The sequence below is a fragment of the Lagopus muta genome, chromosome 1 (genome assembly GCF_023343835.1).
Source record: "Lagopus muta isolate bLagMut1 chromosome 1, bLagMut1 primary, whole genome shotgun sequence".
In the NCBI taxonomy this organism is placed as follows: Eukaryota; Metazoa; Chordata; class Aves; order Galliformes; family Phasianidae; genus Lagopus; species Lagopus muta.
The window spans coordinates 32674130-32694253 of record NC_064433.1 but is presented as its reverse complement, the minus strand read 5'-3'; the positions used below and the strand labels follow the sequence as shown (position 1 = coordinate 32694253).

Genomic DNA, 20124 nt, shown 5'->3' with positions numbered 1-20124 from the left:
CCCGGGGACGGGATGGGGACCTGCCGGCAGGCGGCTGCAGGACTCGCTTTAGGCCTCGTTCCACCCCCACGCCTCTTTTTCACAGCGAAGCCTTTCTGCAGAAAAGTCACCTCAGCGTGTTTAGGGAGGGGTCGGAGGCGCTTAGCCCGCAGGTAACAGTCCGCCCGCCCGTCCCCGCCCCTGGCCCCTGCGCGCCGCCGCCGGCAGCAGAGCGGCCCCGCCCGCCGCGCACCTGCCGCGGGCCGCCCCCGCCGCGGGAGGCGGGCGGGAGGAGGGTGGGGGCGGCCCGTGCCCGGCGTGCGCCCGGAGCCTGCGGGCGCCGCAGGAGGAGCAGGAAGCGCCCGGGCGCATCCCGCCGCGCTGTCACATGACTCAGCAGCCGCCGCCGGGCTGAGTTCAGCCGGCGCCGCGCCGGGAGGCGGGGGGGGGACCTGCCGCTGCCGCAATGAGCCCGCGGCCCCGCGCACGCTGAGACCGCGCGCCCCGGCCCGGCCCGGCCCCCGTTGCGGAAGCTCGGCGGGGCCGCCGCCGGTGCGCCGCTCCCCGCGCTGCGCGGCGGCGGTACTATGCTCACGCGGGTGAAGTCCGCCGTGGCCAATTTCATGGGCGGCATCATGGCTGGCAGCGCGGGCGCCGAGCACGGCGGCGGCGCGGACCTGCCGTTGCGCTTCCCCTACGGGAGACCCGAGTTCCTGGGACTGTCCCCGGACGAGGTCGAGTGCTCCGCCGACCACATCGCCCGCCCCATCCTCATCCTCAGCAAGGAGACGCGGCGCCTGCCCTGGACCACGGGCTACGCGGAGTGAGTACGGCCGCGGGCAGGTGGAGCCCTTCCCTTCGGCCCTTCCTCCGCCTCCGCAGCCCCGCGGCTCGGCGTCCCGCTCGGCGCCTATCGGCCGTGCCCTGGCGGAGCCGTCCCGGGCCTGCGGGGCGGAGGGAGCTCCCGCGGTGCCGTGCGGAGGTCTCGGCCGCGGCTCCGTACCTGGGCGTGTGGGAGACGCGGAGCGGATGGGAGAGCGGCGGCTGCGGGAGGGCTGGGGGTGGCGACTTTTGGTACCGGGGCTGCGGCGGAGATGGGGAACCGCCGGGAGCGACTGCGCTCGCTTATGGCTCGGGGACAGAAATCCGTTGGTGGCGAACCTCGGCTCGGTGCGTGCGTAACTGCTTCACCCTACCTGTGAGCGCGGGCGGGCTGGGGGCACCTTCGCGAGCCTCGACCGCGTTGGTCGGGACCAGGTAGTAGTCCTAAACACGAACAGCCTCGGACTCAGGGCAGCGTTTGGCCGTGGCTCCTCACCCCCTGGCAGCAGAGCAGCTGCAGGGCAGCACACGTCCTTGCACCTGACTCCCCCCTCCCCCCCCCGATGCTGGGAGTAGGTCTGAGGATGCGGCTTCTCTCTGCTGCTGTCTCCAAGTCTTGGCCGTTCCTGGTCCTCCATGTCACTCCAGCTGGCATCGTACCGAAGTTCACTGGCTCAGCTTGTCCATGCTGGTCTGTGTGGGCACCGTCTCTTTGGGCATATGTGAATTCTTAATAAAGCTCCTGCAAAAACTGCAGTGAGGTGCTGATGAGTGATTGCTAGCCTTATTTAAAAGGTTCGTATGAGTTGCTGCATCACTGGGGACACGCAAATAAGAGGGGAGACTTACAGAAGTTCAAATCAGACTGTTCTCCTCAGATCATTAGAACTGAATATGTTACTGAGCAAATTCCCTAGGAACTCTAAGTTTAAATGTTTAAAAGTAAGCTCTAATTGTTCTGCTGCTATAATAGAGCCTCAAATGCAGTTCTTTACCAAATCAGTAAGTGCTGCTATTCTTAGCTTGTGTGTGGAGCGGTGGCTCTTGGTGGGTGGCTGTGGCTGTGGGCCCAGGTGTGTGCAGCTCCACTGCCTGCAGCCTGGGCAGTCCATGAGGGTGCCAGGACTGTTCTCATACAGGTGTTCTGCTGAGCTCTGAGCAACTGAGTGAACTGGGAGGTGTAACTAAGTTACTGGCCTCCATTCCAATTGCTATCCGTGTGAAAAGAGATCAGCCTTTGCTTTTATCACCTGGTTGTTTCCCTTTTCTTGCCTCATCCTCTCCTGTACAGCCCTGGTTGCAGTAACTGACTTCAGCATTGACTTCCTTGCTATCAAAAGTGCTGTCAGGCTGTTCCCAGTTACATCCGTCTGCTCCCCAATGTGGGCTTTGGTTGCAACCAGAAGATGTCAAAGCGCTCATGGCACTGGAGTGAAGAAGGAAGCAGTACTGCCAACGTTACGTTGCCAGCCAAAGGCAAAGCAGTGCCACAGACATAGCATGCAAAGAATAAGAAGGAGATAGGGGCAAAATTGGGTTTTGCCAAATCTGATGTTTTCTTCTCCCCTCTTGAGCTGTTCCCAGGCTATCTGAAAATAATTGCAGGAGTTACTAGGAGGTATATTTTCTAAGTATCAGTTTTCCTTTTGGAATGCCTTTGAATTAAATAGAGAAAAGGGAAAATAGCAGGAAGGTCAGATGATTCTTTTACGTATTTTTAAGTTTGTTTGCTAGTGGAATGTGGGGGAGGAAGTACTTGTATACCATCACTTAGCATTGTGTTAGCATCTATATTATGGAAACTAGCAGAGCAGTTTGCCTCTTAGTGCAATGCAAATGAGCACTTGCAGGAGTACTAAGGGTTGATATCCTCACTAGTGGCTTGTGGCATGGGCCCGGGGCAGTGGTTTGCTGTGTTGCATCAGGCTGTTGGCAGCAGGTGCTCTGAGCAGTGACACCTTGAAGTTAAGGAGAGGTTTGTTGTAGGCTTAAAAGATGGGGATTTCATCCTGGAGAGAGTATGTTCTGCCTTTGTTTTGTGTTTGCCAGCCATGGTGGGCCATGCACACAGTAGGAAGCGGAGGATTTATGCTCCATGCCCAGCACTGGTGCTTGCCCTACTGTCTTTGGGAGGAGGCTATGTCCAGAGAACAGATCAGAAGGCACTTCAGGATGAGAGCTGGTTCCTGTGCTGTGACTAAAGCAGTCTGAGTCCACAAAGTAGGTCATTTTTTCGAGGGACTTTCTTTTGTACTTTTGGTTCCTAAGGACAGGGGTTCCTTCCCACCTTATGTAGAAAAGTTCATCCTGTTGTTTACTTCTCTTCCTTAGCATCTGTGGCACATGCCTATTCACCAGCCCTGTCCCACCGGAGCAAGCCCTGCTCCTTCTCCTCCTCCCCATTTTCTTGCTTAGCTTGTACTGAACATCTTCGTAATAAATATTTTTGCAATGTTGCTCATCCATGTCATATTTTAAGTAAGTAATTTCAAAAAAAAGTTATCTTTGTGGTATTATGCAGTCAAATGTAAATTAGCATTTAATTTTTATTATTAGCTTTCACTCTTTTAGTGGTATAATCGTTATGCAAAGCATGTAGCAGGCAAATGAAATCTTCAGAAGCATACTTGGTGCTGGGATAAAACATCACCACTTCCTGAAATTTCAGTAGGAATCCCACAGGGATTTGGCTTTGCTTAGTGAGCAAACTGAAAGCTGTCTGTTGGAACATCTGTCCTGCCTCCTGTTATTGGGTGGAAGACTTGAGACACTGAAGCCCAGTTCATCCTGTTCTACAGAGTGGCGAAAGGCTGTTGGTAGATGTTTCAAAGAAAGATGCTCTTATGCCACAGGCGCTCTTCTAGCGGCCAGCAAACTGGGTAGAAACAAAATGAACATTGTATCCTACATCTGGGAAGCTTTTTGATTGTTCTTACAGGTATCCTTTTGCTTAGGAATACTTTTTGAATCAAGGGCATCCCTAGCATATCTGCAGAATGTGGTTAGTTGATACTTATTAGGAATGGCTGAGGGAGAGAGCAGTCTGTTAGTAAACATTCCTTTAAGTCTGCCTTTAATCCTGGGGGGGGGGGGAGGGGAGGGGTTAAGGAGGCTGAGGCTTGCTACTTGCTGAGAAGTGATTTATTTCAGTTGAGGAAGGGGAGAATCCTGCCTGACACTGCGTTTGCTCCTTGCCCCCTGCCCTCTGCAGGCAGCTGTGCTCCAGGGCTGTGGGGCTGCACCATGAGCTGCTTGCTGAGCTGCTGCTTGGATTGCCCTGCTGCCACGAGGAATACTTCTGTAGCTGCTTTCTGTGCTGATTCTTAGTGTTACAACCTTGCAGAGCTTCTGCTAAGCTGCTATCAGCCTCAGTGCTGAACTCTGAAAACGTATAGGCAGCAGTAGGGATGGAGTGTGTAGCATTAGGTGGCTTAGATAGCATTCACCCATGTCTGAGCTCTGCCTGTATCATTGCTTTTCACCTTTCTGTCTGTCTATCTTGTTCCTACCTTGAAAGCAGAGCATGAATGGGATGGAGCAGTCTTCCCTCCTGCCTGACTACGTGTGGCGTGCAAAATGATTGATCCAAGATTGGCAATTGACAAAGAAATGGTCTGCCTTGTTCTGGTGAAGTTACAGAGAAACTGTAACAAATGATGTTTTGTGTAAGGAAAGCAAAACTTCAGCCATATCCTTCATCTGTTTTGTATGTGAATGTTCATATGTGGTTGTCCAGAACTCAGTGCAGCAATTGCTGTTCTAAATAATGAGTCCTTTGATGGACTCTAATTTGCTTTTTCTGTATCACTTGCTATTCTCTCTGTTCTCTATTCTTACCTTCCTAAGGTCCATTTGGAGGCTATCAAAGAACACTATTAAAAGCACTTTAAACACAGGATTAAGTGAAACTTGGAAGGAGGCTCAGTCATGTTGTCTGTGCTTTCTTATGCAAAGGCTTGTTTAGCTTTTCTTCTTTAATCTCTGAATTATGCTCTAGATATCTGCACAGCTCCAAGTTATAATAGGTAAGCAGAAAGTAGGCTTTTGTGGTGTGTGTGTGTACTGGCTTTATAAAATCAGTTTGTTACCCCAGCAGTGCCTTTTGCTTGATGAGCCACAAAGTCCAGGCTCTTTTTTCCATAATGTTACATTTCAGAAGTCTAGCGATGCTGTGGTTTCCCTGCTCTGCAGGCATGCAGCAGCAATTACATTTTCTCTGTGTGCTGACCCATAATGGGTACAGAATCGTATGTGAGATATTACAGCTGTGTCCTACTGCAGCCTTGTAACTAAGGTGCATTGTTATAGCAATACCTTAAGTTGAGAATGAAGAAGGGAGAAAGGAAGCTTATGGATTTTTTTCCACTCTAAGTACCAGTTGTTTTGTAAGGCTGGTGATGTTGCATCATGTCTTCTCGTGCTGTGTTAGTTTATAGGCAATGAGTGTACGTGAGGGACTGTGTGAATGCTTTTTACTGAAATTGTTTGAGGGGTTTTTTGGCCATCCTAAATTTTAGGTTGTCACAATCAAGATAAAACTTGTTCATTGTCAGGGCTAGGGTAACAAAGAGATAGTTTTCCATCTGAAGTTCAAGGCAGGTAAAAGCTTCTCGCAGCTGGGAGGTGGGATAAACCAAAGTGGAGGAATTGCTTGTCCTGAGTCGGACAGTATGTCAGTGCTGGAGGTCAGCACAGGTCTTGCTGCTCTTCATCTCTTATCCTGATCCCATTGCCTGCTGCTAACAGGCGAAAGCTCTGCGGTTGGCTCCTGTGAGTTGCAGGTTAGGTTCTCCTTACTGGGAGCCTGTTTTGGAACCATCAGCTGGGAGCATGACTCATCCCTGCATGTAAACAGGTTTTTCTCTGTGCTCTGTTTGGTATAGATATCAGAGGCATAACATGCCCAGAAAGAGAAATGCCTTTTTTGTCTTGTTCTGTTTGTCTTTTTTCATTGGGTTAAATACACAAAAATAATGAATTACTTTCCTTTAAACTTTTTAAAATTTTGTTTGCTCTTCTCCGCATCTGGATAAAATTATGTTCCTTTATTCTTTCTGTAGTTCGGAACACACGGCTGGGTAGGACCTGATGGATGAGCTAAAAATTCAAATCCCATTTGTGTACCTAAAGTAGGCTGAATGCTCTTCCTGCAAATGAATTATTCTTTTATGCATAATGTAATCTTAACTTTAATATACATTGCCAAACTTATTTAAACCTGGACCCATAAAAAACAGCCTACGGGAACCTCATGGTAGTTGTAAGAGCTTCAGAAATCCCTCTCCCTGTGTAAGAGCTTATACCATAACATTTAATATTTATGTAATGCCTCTAATTTGCTGAGTGCCTTGCAAATAATAATTTCAGAATAACCTTTGAGAAAAACGTACATGTGCAAATGTTCTGCTTCCTCAGATAAAGAAACTGAGGCAGTGAGGATGAGCTTTGGTGAGAGGGTGTGATATGCATGTGGAAAATATGTCCTGAGTTCAAAGCTGTGTGCTTGGACGACACGATTTTTCCTGCCTCTGTGTGCTTGGCTTTTCCTATGTGGTCTCTGATTTCTTAGAACTAATGGGGAGAGGAGGGTAAATCATGTGCTCTGGTGTTCTAATGTTGTCTGAATTGCATGCACATGATTCTCTAAGAGGCAAGTAGGAAATCCATCCTCCGTGCTGCCTTGTGCCATTGGCCTGTGGCTGAGGAGGAGTGCTGTCTGAGGAGCTCACTAGGTCTCAGTTCCCAAATACAGAGGAGGCACCATCAGTGTTTGGTGGACACTCCATCTTGCTCCTTTGCCTGGGATACAGCTGCATTGCATTGCTCAGGAAGGTGCATGCCATAAAGAAATGTGACAGGGCTTTGCCCCTGAGGGTGGGCCTCTTCCAGCGCATCAGTGTGATCAGATGAAACATGCTTGTATCGACCTTGAAAGGAAGCAGAGCTGCAAAGCACAGTTATCCCAGTGATGAGTCCTGTGAAGTATATGAGGAGGGAATATGTTTTGTGATTCTAAGGACTGGTCAGTCAATTCTGTGTTGTGCTACATCCCTTGTAAGACTCTCTGTTGAACACGGTGTTCTAAAATCCAGAAAGTCTTCCTGGGCAACTCCAGCTCCATGTGAATTGTGCTTTTTGTTGTTTCTTAATTAAGCTAAAAATGAAGCAGGAAGAGGAAAGTGACTTGTAAGACTCGGTTCCCACTTGGCCAGTTGCATTCACTAAGTGGAGTTTGTGTTCAGGATGGCTGCCTGGAATAGATGGCAATAACCCGTGTGGATTTGCTGTTGCCTCATTGGGTGGAGTACAAGAGGTCATGGTTTCAAGTGCTCAGCCCACAAAGCTGTTCTACCCTTCCAGCCCAAACCCAACTGGCGCAGTGCGGCCATTTTCTTCATTTGGGATCTGTATTTGATCATTGTGTTCATTTCATTCCCTTCTCTTTCTTTTGTTTAATACCAAAGGTTGCATTTGCAATGCACAAATGCTGTGTGGCCACAGACTTGATGACTGCGGTGATGCTCTTCCCAGAGCTTCACCAGAAAAGGCAGGGATTTAATGGGTCCTCCATCGTGGCTTTTCACTGTGATGACACCCTGATACCATGACTTTGTGCAGTCAGACCATCTTCACTCTTCAAGGAGGGAGGGTTGGGGGAAAAGTGGGTTCCTGCTATAATAAAAGAAATGCTTGTTTTATGCCATGAACAGTGGGTTTGGGGAGGGGGACAGCATCTGTGTGTTTTCACAGCCCTTTGTGTGTCAGTCTGTGGTGGTTTGCAGGCCACACTCCGGCACTCTGCATGCCATTGCTTCGGGACTGCTGCAGCAAAGTGTACTTGGACTACCATAAGAGGTCTGCAAGATTGTCTTGGGATCCTGTTGTAGTCATAGCACTCCTTCCAAAGTCTTTTCAGTTTAATTCTTCTGTTAAACCACAGGTCCTACAGCTAGGTGGCCTTTGTATTGTCCTGCCTGTGTCCCTACCCTCTACTCAAAGGCACTGACAGGCAATATCTCACCGTGCCTTTGCTCCTGCAGTGAGCCCTTTCAAATTTCCCAGTTTGTTCTGTGTCCTTTGTGGCCTGTTATGATAATTTCTACTCTCCAAGTTCCCTGCAGAGAGGTGAAAGAAATCCAGTTCCAGCCAAGCAGATTTTTTTTTAATCGTCTTGGCCAACACTGAATCATTGAGGTTAAGTATTGCTTGTCTTTAGGTATGTGTTAGAGGCTTCCTTGGAAGCAGATGATTCACAGTGTGTTGTTGTAATGTTGTAAAATATCTACCAAACAACTATTGGTCTCATCTCTGGTGGAGTCTCATATTGGAATTGGGACAGAGAATAGCTCTTCAGCTCTTGGCTTGGACACTGCTCTGTCCCGTGGGGTAGTCCAAGGAAGAAAAACAAGAAATTACCCCTCGGTTCCTCTGTGATCTTAGTATCTTCAGCTGCAGCAGATCACCATGTGATTGGGCCTAAGCTTTTGTCTTGTTGTGTAGGTATAATATCTAGAAGTGTAGCACTATAGACATTGCTTCTTTGAGTTGGAGGCTTTTTGTTGGATATTGGAAGACTCACTTTTAGTGAAGGTCGATGAGTTTCTTAAAGTGCCACTGATTTTTATTTTATTTTCTTATCTTCCCCCCATTCCCCTTAATTGAGTGAAGGTTGTTTATCATTGGCTGTGGGCTTCTTTCTTTTTTGATGGGTCATGTGGAGGAGAAAACAAGAAGCTGGAAGTCTGAGCGTGGTAAGCAAGCCTTCGTGTAGTATCAAGTTTGGAAGAGCACTCCTGAGATGACTGCAGTCCCCGGGGTAGCCACTGGGAGCCAAGTCCTGCCCAACAGTTGCAGTTCCTGATCCATTTTGAGGTGAAATCTGTTGTGTTCAACCTGTCACATCCTGCACGCGTTGGGCTTGTTGAACAGCACAGACGTGCTCAGAAGTCTGCTTCTCTGCACCTCTGGCGTTGGTGGCTGTGCAGGGGAGTTAGTGCCCCTGAGAACCCATTAATCCCCCTGGCTCTGTTTCAGTACAAGTGTCTTGGCATTCTGACTCTTTGATCTTAGTTTTTTGTTTATTTGTTCAGCAGTATGTGATGCTTTGCAGAAGCTTGTGCATTAAGACTGGGTTCCTTAAATTACGGCTTATGTGGTGTTTTTTTTTTTTTTTTTTTTTTAGAACAGCATTTTAGAGAAAGTGCCTTTTCTTCCAAGTCTGTTTTAATGGTGTTTGTTTTAGGAGTGAATACTAAAATTTGCTGCTGAGGTTGACTCTAAAACTCAGTTCAAGCTAGTTCTTGTTTCTCTTTGCTGCACTTATTTGTAGATGTCTTGACTGAAAGAGGAAATAAGTCTTTTTTTTTCCCCATTTCTTTCCAGAGGCTTACACACTGGATCTTAGTTCAAACTTGTAATGTTTTCCCCTCAGAAGTTCTAAAAGCCATAGAGTAGGCTTGTGCTGCATGTGTGGTGTTGCTGGGGAATGGAGCACGCCTTTTGATTCAGGTGTTTGGGTAGGTGCTCAGAAGTGAAAAATAGTGATAATAAAGCTAACTCCAATGAATATTGTTGCCTAAATCATCGCATACATCATAACACTGTGAGTTATTGGTCTGAAATGAGCGATTTCCATTTTGCAGAATATAAATCAAACTTTTCCATCATCTTTCCACCCTTCTCTCGAAATAACCCAAGATTTTCAACCATTTTCATATATCTTTTGAAGGCGAAAATTTAAATCAAGCACATGTGCTCTAGGGCGATATTTTCAGGAAATAAGATAGACAAGAAAATGTAGATGACCACTTCTTTAGGCTGGGGCTTCCTCAGTGTACTTCTCAATGTCATTTTAAGGTCTTTCTGTCCCACTCCAGTAGTGCAAAGCTGGGAATTACAGCCGAGCAAGCGCCTTCTGCAACTCCTCCTGCATAATCCACTAAAACCCCAGGTCTGTGGATTGTAATTCTATTAGCTGTTAATCAAATGAAGTCGGGAAGAATGCAGCTGGCGTGCAGGAATGTGGGAAGTTCCTTATCTCAGGCTGTAATCCTGCTTTTACAGGAAAAAAAAATAAGTTCTAGGCTAATGTGATTAACTGTAATCCCATTCTTGGTTGGTTTGAGAGAAATGCCTGATGCCTACATCACCAGCTAGCTCTGTGGAGCACCTATAGGGTTTCTGTGGAGGGGCTGAGATTTTGCTACTCAGCTGGTTGTCTTGGGGGCAAAAAAACTTAGCAGCAAGGCAGAAATGAACTCATAGTCAGCACTTAGATTCTAGTCTGTGTTTAGAAATCTGAAACTAAGAAACTAAGAGTATGTAAGTGGAAACACAGAATGAACATAATCCTTTCAGGTACCTACGTGTATGTATAAACATGGGCAAGAAACAGCTTACAGGTAAACTACAAATTGCTCTTTAGAGTTTTGTAGGCCCCAAGGTTTACATTAGGATCCTGTTATTTGCTAATATGTTACTGCTGCTGACAGAATTGGTATTCTGGTTTATTTAATGCAGACAAGGGACAGGACTGTCTGGTAATAAAACTGCAGCTTTGTGTTGAAGTGAATGAATGGCCTGGGGAATTTTTTCCCACTGGGGCATGTGTTTTTCCTTTCAGCATTAAGGGAGTGAGTATGCTAGCCTCTGTTGAGAGGTTGGTATGAGGTGTTAGAAATGTTGCTAGAGAGGGAGAGGTGGGGCTCTTCATGAAAAGAATGGAAAATACCTTGGCGTGTGTATTGTCAGCCCCAGCACGAATGATGAGCTGCTCTGAGGGCAAATATCATCTTTTTGCTGTGTGAAGTGCAAAGTGCAGCCTAAGATCAAGGTTTTCCAAGGCCACATCATTTGAAGGTTGGGTGCTGTCAGCTGGTAGCTTTTGGGAGCAGGGGCTCCCAGCACTGCCATTACTGGGGCTTGTCCTTGTTTCCAGGGCACATTACAGGTGAGGTATGAGGTAGCTGTGGGAACAGGCAGAAAAATGCCCTGTTCACATCTTGTTCATTGGCTGGATAAATTGAAAATAAGTGTGGCTTGGAGAAGGTAGGAGATGCGGGAGAATTTATGCTGCAACAAAATGCTGTAATGCACATCCAGTCACCAGCTACAAGTAGTCAAATTGATATTTGGAGAGGTTGTACCAGACTGCCTTCTTTACGAGTAAAAATTATGAGATAGTTTAATTACAGTGTAAGGCATGCTGCCTTGCTCACAGTTGCTTACAGACCTGAAGTTCTATGTATGCGTTCCCTCACAGTTTCCTCTACTGCTAGCAAATCTCCTAGGGCTGTCATGTGTACATGCAACCTTAAAAAAAAAGAAATAAAAACAGAAATATCAGTTAGTTGAAGGAAATGGTTTTGTTCTTCTTCCCTCTTGAAACTTCATTGGATTCCCTGAAGAAATTGGAAAGACTAAGTGAATTAACTAGATGGATTTAATCATGGAGAAACATAGGGATGGTTGGTTAGGATGATGTGAACAGCTGTTACGTAGGTATGTGGTGTGAAACTACTATAGCCTCTCTAGCATCCTTTAAAAGAACTACCCAAAATAGTTGCTGAGGGTATAGTCCAAAAGCCGAACAAAATGTTAGAATGCAAAGGAAGTGGGGTGCAATGGGTTGCATTTAAAGCACAGTTGAGAATAGTGTTCACACTTAAATATGGGGAAAGCTAAAATGGAGAAACAATGACTGTGGAAAAACAGTTAGTAAGTTCAGAGGAATTGGGAAATGGGAACAGAAATCAAGCCTTTGAAAGCTGGAGAGAGCACTTTGAAGGTAACCTGAAGTATTTTTGTACCAGGGAAGTTTTAACAGGAATAGAAACATCTATCACAGGCCATAAGCAGTAATGAAAGATGACGCTTCTCTCCAAGTTGGAGTATATGGGTAGAAGTCCTTGTGTGAGGACATACAGTGGTGACAGGCCACTTGAGTAGGTTTGGGCCTTTTGTTTCATGGTGCCCAGAGGTCTTGGATCGGTCAGTGAAACTCATGTTAGAGGTAGGTGTCATGAAAACCCAGGGGCTTTTTCCTTTATATTAAGGAAGATATAACCTTTGATGCTCTGCTGCTTGGCAGATGACTCTATTAATGCATTAATTGCCATAAATTGCTCTGATATGGCTGGGTTCATTCCTTCATTAACCTGGCATTTCTCAAACTTTCACTGGGGATTGCAAGTCTGCAGTTGAAAGCAGGGTGCCACTGGGGGACATAAGCTGAGCTGCCATGAAAACTCTCCCTGGTGCGTTTCTGTTAGGAATGGCAGTCAGTCCAACGTGTGGGAGAAGGCTCTTCCACGGAGACTGCAAAGAAACTGAAAAAAGCAGCACAAACTGTACTGAAAAGCAGCATATAGATTTTCTGCAATGGGAGGGAATTCTTTCTTAAACTGAAGTCCTTTTGTAAGGTTGGGCTTGGAAATCTTTGTTCTAGTAGTCCATGATAACTTAGAAAGTAACTTTTTGTTTGAAGATGGATATGCTTATTTTATGGAATCCTGAAATAAGAGCTTTTTCCAACATCTCTAACATCTGATTCTTCATCTTTTTGTTCTTGTATAATGTTTTAGCTAGCATTCCTGAAACAAAAAAGCAGAGGAAATATATATTTATATATGGGAACAGCTGTCCTTTTTCAGTTCTCTGTCTGGATCTGCTGTTGAGATCCCCAGCCCTCCAGCAGCATGGCGGAGCTGTGCACTTCCACACCGCCCTCCCCAACCTCGTGGGAGTTGCCTCAGGGAAAGGACTTGGCAAAAATAAACACACTGCTCCAATAAACAGTCGAGCATTGTTACAGGCAGGTTACAAGACTGGTAGCACAAAGGTGTGTGAGTAGCAAATGGGTGAGTCAGAAGCATTCAGCAAAATAGCTCTGTCTGGAGGAACAGCAAGATTGGCTTGACTTTTAAAATGAAACTGGAGTTTGAAAATTGTTTCCCATGTGAGTGTTTTAACAAGGCCTGAAGGAACCAAACTATCTCCAGAGAAACAGTTATGCTGGCTAGCAGCATGGAGCAGGTGGGATTTGCTCTCCAGGCAGACACTTGCAGCACAGAGCACCTGGCATGGCAGCAGCCTATCATGCAGAGCGCAAGGGGAGTAAGTCACATGTGGAGCAACAGTGCGTTTCGCAGGAGAGCTCATCTTACCTGGAACTAAAAGGATGCTTGTGTAGGCAGGGATAGGGGCAGTGTTATTTCAGGGAGTGGAAAAACACGGTGGGGTTTCCATACAGCAGACATGTAGTAAGCTCGTTTGCTTGCTGCTGCTAGAATGTCTTCATGAGCTATTACTCTCCTACATCTGAAATAGTGAAACACATTTTATGTACAGGTAATTGCTCACACAATATTCTTCAGCAAAGTCAGTTGTAAATTAAATTGCAAATAAACCTGGGAAGCTGTGTGATGAGCTTTGTAGAAAGTAAACCTTTGGGGATATGGGAGGAAGTGTGATTGCAAACTTGGGAATGAAAGAGTTTCATCTTGCTTTAGTTGAAACTGTGTGAAATCTGAACAAATACCTGAGATATGGAAGTGTGTTAGGCGTTTCTTATGTTGCTGTGTAAGTTGTGATTACTCTTCTACCAGGACTTGATGTGCTTATAAGAAAGGCCCTCTCTTTTTCCTTTGTTTACCTACTGCCCTGTAGCAGTAGGGGATGGAGAGTTGCAAAAGCTTTTATTTTGCAGCAGTGCTGTTGAGTTTTGTGTGGACAAAGGGGGCTGGTGGTCACACGGCTGTAGAGTAAGAAGCTGCATCTATGCTCTTCAGCTGAGGAGAAGGATGCACTGCAAAAAGCATTGGCTTCTCCCGGTCTTTCCATGCATCTTGCAGGACATCTGCTGATCTCCCTCCTGCACAGAGGGGTGATGTGACTGCAAAGCTGACTTCTGTCTATCACTTTTTTTGTATTTCTTATTGAAAGAATGAAATGTGTCCACCGATAGAAATTTGATTTAGAAATCTGAAAATAAAAAACTGGCAACTCGTTGCAGTCCAGGGCTATTATTAGTGTTGCTTCATAACAAATGCAGACTGTGTGTGTGAACGTCTACCTTACCTGTTGGTAGCAGTCGGGAAATGTGTTCCACAGCTTAGAGGATAGATCTGATCAGTATGTGTTGGCTGTGACCTCTTAAGTGATGTTTTGAGGATGAAATTATTATACTGTCTTCAGGCTGTTTTAGTCAGGTTCTTAAGGACAATCTCACAGTCCTTCTTGGGAATAAAATACTTTCCCCATTCAGAATGCATCCAACACATCTTGGAGACTGTTTTGTTTTCTTTTGCCTGTTACTTTCCTTTGTCCCTTCCCATCAAATTGCTCACTTGAAATTCCCCACTGTTTGCTTTTAGCAAACAAAAAACTTCTAATTATATCCTTATCTACAAGTGCTGCCACTCTTTAAGTATTGTTTAAGTAGAAAAGCCAGAGTACTCTGTTTCCCAGCTGGACTGATCACCTGATGTGGCAAGTGTACTTTGGGAATTACATTTCTTCATGACCTTTCACATTTTTGATTGTGGCAAAACACAGCATAAAAGAGCAGAATTATGAGCAGGATTACAAGCAGTTGGACAAGCTCTTATGTTATTTACTATTATTATTATTATTCTTTGTCAACTTTCAGTCTAAGATGTCCAGCCTGACTGTGTTGTCCATTTCACTTGCAAAGTGGAGTGTTAGAGGACAAGAAATGTTGTCACACTGATTGCTTTGACCTTGCTGAGATTCTGTTGTTCAACCTGCAGACCAGGAAAACTTCCTCCATGAAGCCAGTAGGCAATCAAACACATAGTAAGATGGTTATGTCCAACTTGTGTTCCAAAGGAGAGCCCCACTTCATTAACCACGATAGATCAGTGAGTATTTTTCAGCCAGAATCAGAAAAGTGAACTTTGAAGAAGTGTTTCCATTACCTCTAACCACGTTCCTTTTCTGCCATAGCTCCTTGAGCCCTCGGAACAGCCATCAGCCTTATCAAAGCCTTTACGAGGCACAGACTTGCAATGGATAAAAACAATAAATGTGAAACCAAACTGTGTCAGAATAACACATACTCACATTGTCTTTGGAGGACAGAGCTGTAGGAATCCCTGAAGCCTACTGTGCTCTGAATACAGTAGACTGTATCTAGAGCAATAGGAGCCATCATGGGAATTGTGTGGGTGACTCTGAAGAGCTGTTGACACCCAGATACTTTTCTTAGACAGCTGGCAAAGGACAGGAACGCACTCTTTTCAGTGGGAAGTCATCTTTAGTATATTTCTAGAGTCTTCCTGTCCATGATCTGTTTGTTTTTCCAAACAGCAGAAAGAAGAAAACAAAAAATTTTCACAAATAAGAACCTGAGAAATCAAACTTGTTGCAGTTCTCCTGCAACTTCATGCATAATAGATAATGGGAGAGATACACTTGCATACGTAATGGTAGGGATATCCCTAGATAAGCAAAACAGATTAATGGTGTGGCTTGTAATTATACTTCTCTCTCCGGCTTTTCTCCCTTCTTTTCTAGTGTGTCCTTTCTGTCATCTCACAAGCTATTGACACCATTGACTCTTGTGTTCTACCAGCAAGCTGTTTCCTGCTGATTTTTAATCTTTATCTATATTTAGTTTGAGGTTTTCTGCATTTGTTCATTTCTCAAGAAATATGTGCACACCGGAGTGGAAATACTGATCAAAGTTTCAACTCTATCGGTTGGTCTCATAAAAAATGCTATTGCTGTCTGGAGATGTGATCTGCCTTAATATTATTTTGATAGTGGGCTATATTAAGCCACAATCAAAAATAAAATACACCTCTAATTGATTGTTAAAAGAGAAGCATACCACAGACTTACTGTAAGTCTCCTGGAAAAAAGCCAATGGAATGAAGTGCTGCCTGTGTGCTCCCAGATGGTGTAGTTAGCGAAAGGTTATGCTTGTGTAAAATTCTCCTAGTCTCCCAGAAATAGTTACAATATGAGATGCTCCTGTAGTATTGAAACAACTCCTTGCATAATAGTGGAGCATCCATCGTCATGTTAATTATAACTCTGAATTCTAGTGGTTCTTCTTTATGCTGCATTTTCAGATTCTTGTTAAAGCCAAAAGAATTCTGTAGCTCCAGAATATGGTGATATTTGTTGGGAATGAAACATAAACGGTTCTTAGACATTCTCTTTCTGCTACAGAATGAAAATGCCTATTTTCCTCTCTTATTCTGATTTCAGAGTCTGTTTCCACCCATTGCCACCAGGCCTTCTGTTTTTTCTTAGGACCTGGCAGAGAGATGGGAAGTGTAGGAGGACAAGCAATTGATGTTTAATCCTTCATGTTTTCTAATTTATAGTAAGGCTGATTATACATGCATCTAGAGCAAACAGACGCACATGCATATTCTAAATAGAGATGCATACAATTTTCCTGCTGCAAGCACATACTGTATCATCTTCTGGGACCTTCTTGGTTTGGGTCTCTGCTAAAGCTCCTTATTGTGTGTTTTTATTTCTGTGCTGTTCTTGCAGATGAGGAAGTTTTGACAGAGATTAAGTGATGGCTGTGTCTTGCTTCTTAGGAGCTTTTGTTGAACTGTTACTACTTAGTTCAAATCTGGGCTTTTTTATACTGAGTAATTAAAAACAGTGTATAAACTAGATAATTCCCTTATGTGCTTGTGATAATTGAGTGGTTATGTGATAATCCTATATGAAGGTTGCAACATACCAAATGCTTTAAAAATACATATAATAATTCCACAGTGCTGAGAGAACATTGCTTTTCCTAATGCAAGAGCATTGCTGCTGCTTTGTTACAGGGCTGATTTGGGCCCTTGTCTTTTGTCTCTAGAGGCAAAGTGTCTGCTTTTCAGACGTGCCTTTTCTCCAGGGACTGAATGCCCAGACCAGGCTGATGGGTGCTCCCACAGGGCATGCTGAAGGTACCTGAGCTGGGGTTCTGTGCTGAGTTTCTGTCTGGTAATGCATTGCCTTTGTTTGGGGTGAAGGTTTCTTGTTTTTCTGTTGGGTATGTGAAGAGAGGTGAAAAGAAATGTCTCCATCTTTGTGTGAGTATACATATCTTCAATGCCAGTGAGTTATTTTTGTATTATTGAGTGTTTCCTGCTGTTGTAATTATTGTTGTACAGCAGCGCTGTCACTGGAGTTACTGCCAGATTGATCTATAAATCTGCAGAGACTGCAGTTAGCAAGAACAGTCTATTAAAATACTACAGAAAGGGTTTCTTTCACTTTCTGAAATATCCAGATTGCAGAGTACAGGCACTGTGCTTATTGCTGAATACTGTGTTCTGAACACGCAGACCATTTTTAAACCGCCTTCACAAAATCGGAGGCAGCCATTATGAAAGCTACAGGAACATACCTAACAGGAATGTTTTCAGGACAGAAGGAATTGCTTCCATTGGTTCCACTCCTCAGCTCTCCTCAATGAGCAGAGCTGTTGGGGAGTTCAGCAGAACAGAGTGATATCCTGCTGCTGCACTCCCAGGGCAGAGGGAGCAGAGAAGACAATGCAGAAAGTTTCAGAGATGAATTGCTGCTCAGCGTAGGAATGCAGCACTGAGGGTTTGGGGATTTTATCATTTTGGGCCTTGCTTATGGATTTCAAAAATCTATGAAAAGACACCTCATTCTGTGGGCAGCCCTTCCGTATCTCTGTTGTGTTCACAATGTGCCCCAGAAGTATAGGGTAGACAAGATTTTTGCCTCAGTGTATCACGCTGCTGGGGTAGTGGGTGATGTTCTGGTGTTAGCATTCTTAAAAGGATTTTGAGAAAACTGCAGGTTGAAGAAGTGGACAGATGAAGTTATTCAAAAGATGGAGAAAGTGCCTTATAGATTATACAGTCTCCTACTGGGCAAAAGAGGAGTGAGAAATGATCTGATTAGGGTTATGAAAATATTTATGGGAAAAATGCATTATTAAGGGACTCTTTTGATCTAGCAAGGAGAAACGGAAAAAGAGCTGAGGCCTGGAAGCTAAAACAATTAATTTGTATGAAGCACAACTCTTCTGGGGTGTCATAGGTAATTTGAGGCTTTACGGGGGAAGCTGATAAAGCTCCTGTCTTCATCCTAACCTGAGGAGTGAAAATTCCCCAGAAACCAATGTTTCTGCAAATGTAACTTACTGATGTTGATCTTGAGATATTTCAATCCTATATATAAAGATCTGTGGTAGATCAGAGATCTGACTGGGCAATGAACTTCTCTCTTCTGGCTTCAAAACCTTTTGTAAATATATTTAGAATACCTGTTTTAATAGATGAAACTATTTTCATAGCAATTGGCTGTTCCAGTTATAGCATTTGGCCAAAGTGAGTCTCTTACACGTAGCTACTCAGTGTTGTTTACACTCTGATTATATTAGTAGCTATGGAGATGCTTTGCACTTTCGCTCATTTAGAAAATACTGTCTCTGCTGGGGTTGTAATTAAGCAGGTAGCCAATTAGTTGAGCAGAGGCCAAAGCTCCAAATGCTGTGTGTATACATGTACAAAATTGAAGTACAACAAGGTTGCCCTTGTACCTGGTGACAGAGCTGCAGCAGGCTGAGTTGCCATGGCCCACGGCACCAGCCGATGCAGAAGCCCTGGAGAAGCAGCTGTGGAGTGATGCAGTGGCAGTGATCCTTGCAGTTTTACCACTTGCAAAGTGGCGGCTGTTCCACTTCAGTGGAGCGGCAGCCCACAGTCTGAAGCTAAGGCTGAGATTTAAATGTGGTTCTTGAAGATTGTTTCTTAAAATTGGCCAGAAAAATACCGGCCTGAAAGGGTTCTTCAAAAGTGTATTTCTGGCAGTTTATGGTTTCAAGAACGTTTTAATGAGGGTGTCTACTTGGAGCATTTATATTTCTACTGGGTTATTTACTACATTTTCACGTTTACCCCAGTCCTGCTTTGACTGCTAGAAGAACACTCACTTGTATTATCATTAATTCTGATTAATTAAAGGCAAGCTTTTGCGTCACCCCATTTCCTTCTCCCTTTTATTTCTTTTTTATTCAGCCCCAAGGGGTTATAAAATATCCAGCAGCTTTCTTTGCTATCCACATAAATACTTAATTGTGAGGTGACTGTATTAATAGAATTTCTTGTTCCTTATTTTAGCTTAATTTGTACATGTCATATAGTAACATGAGCAACAAAAAGGGAAGTCTGCTTAGTGTCTTGTGTAAAGAAAGCAACGATCCCTTGTGAGAAACGATGTCTGGCTAGTAGACAATGTCTGTCAACCTTTCCAAATATGTATCTACCCTTACTTATATATAGATACACGTACATATTCATACAGATACATTTATGCACATATTTTAGGCTAAGTTTCCATCAAGATGTGATGCATCAAGAGAGTTGGAGATCACACGTGCTGGGAGCAGAGGAGGGCAGCTGGCTACGGGCAGGACTGATGTTTTAACTCCCCTGCTGCTTAGTCTCACCTTGCTGTCATTGTAAGCACTAAGATTTTCATAACCAGTCTTTCTTCCCATTATCTTACTATAGATAACAGGAGCTGGAAATAAGTGGAGTGGGAAGATCCAAGTGTAGGATCCTTTGCTTACTTGAAAATCTGTTTTGAAGTCCAGCTGGGTTGTTTTAAGACTATATGGGCTAGATGAAGCCCTGCTGATTTGAAGGACGGAATCGTGCTTGATTACCTTTTTCTCCTACACGCAATCCTCGGCTTGAAGACTTGCTGAAGGTAATTTCAGCCAATCTTGTCCAAGAAGCCAATCGCTGGTTTGAATACTACAAGTTGCTTGAAAATGTGTGGCTGGTGGGAAAGATCCAAATCAGATTTTCCTGTTCTGGTGAAAGTTGTAGCAGTAAATGAATTTATCCATTGTCCTTAGCCAGGCCTGACTATTGGTCTGGATGGGCACGTTGGCTGGTGAGTCAGCACAGGCTTACGTGGGAGTCGCATACAACACAGGTGGACTCTGCCTCTGCAAGGTAGGATGTGCAAAGGAGATAGAAGTAACCTTAAGATCGAGTATTGTTTCTTAAGAGAACAGAAGATCAGCCTCCTAAAAGTGAAGGCTTCTGGCACATCTGGAGCCAGCTCAGCTGGCCTCTTGCTGACAGTTTCCTACGCTGTGGGATCTGTCTGAAGGAAGTAAAAAAAAGTTATAACAGGAGGTTTTAATATTCTGCCATTTAGAACTATGTGAATATTTGGTTTCTTTTTAAGAGTTACTGTATCTTGGTGTTAGCAATAGGGGAACTTCGGTGTTTTCACTTCAGTCTTTTGAAATGCAGAGGAGACAGTGAAGCTGCTTGCTGACCTTCAAGGAAGCATCAG

General features: G+C 44.6%; 1 protein-coding gene across 1 annotated transcript in view; it reads left to right on the top strand.

The window, feature by feature from the left end:
- Positions 1–492: 492 nt before the first annotated feature.
- Positions 493–20124, top strand: part of PPM1H (protein phosphatase, Mg2+/Mn2+ dependent 1H) — a 132992-nt gene continuing 113360 nt past the window's right edge. Inside the window, exon 1 of the mRNA XM_048947874.1 lies at positions 493–802. Within this exon, the coding sequence (XP_048803831.1) occupies positions 567–802 (236 nt within the window). The 5' untranslated portion in view covers positions 493–566. The remainder of the gene's footprint in view (positions 803–20124) is intronic.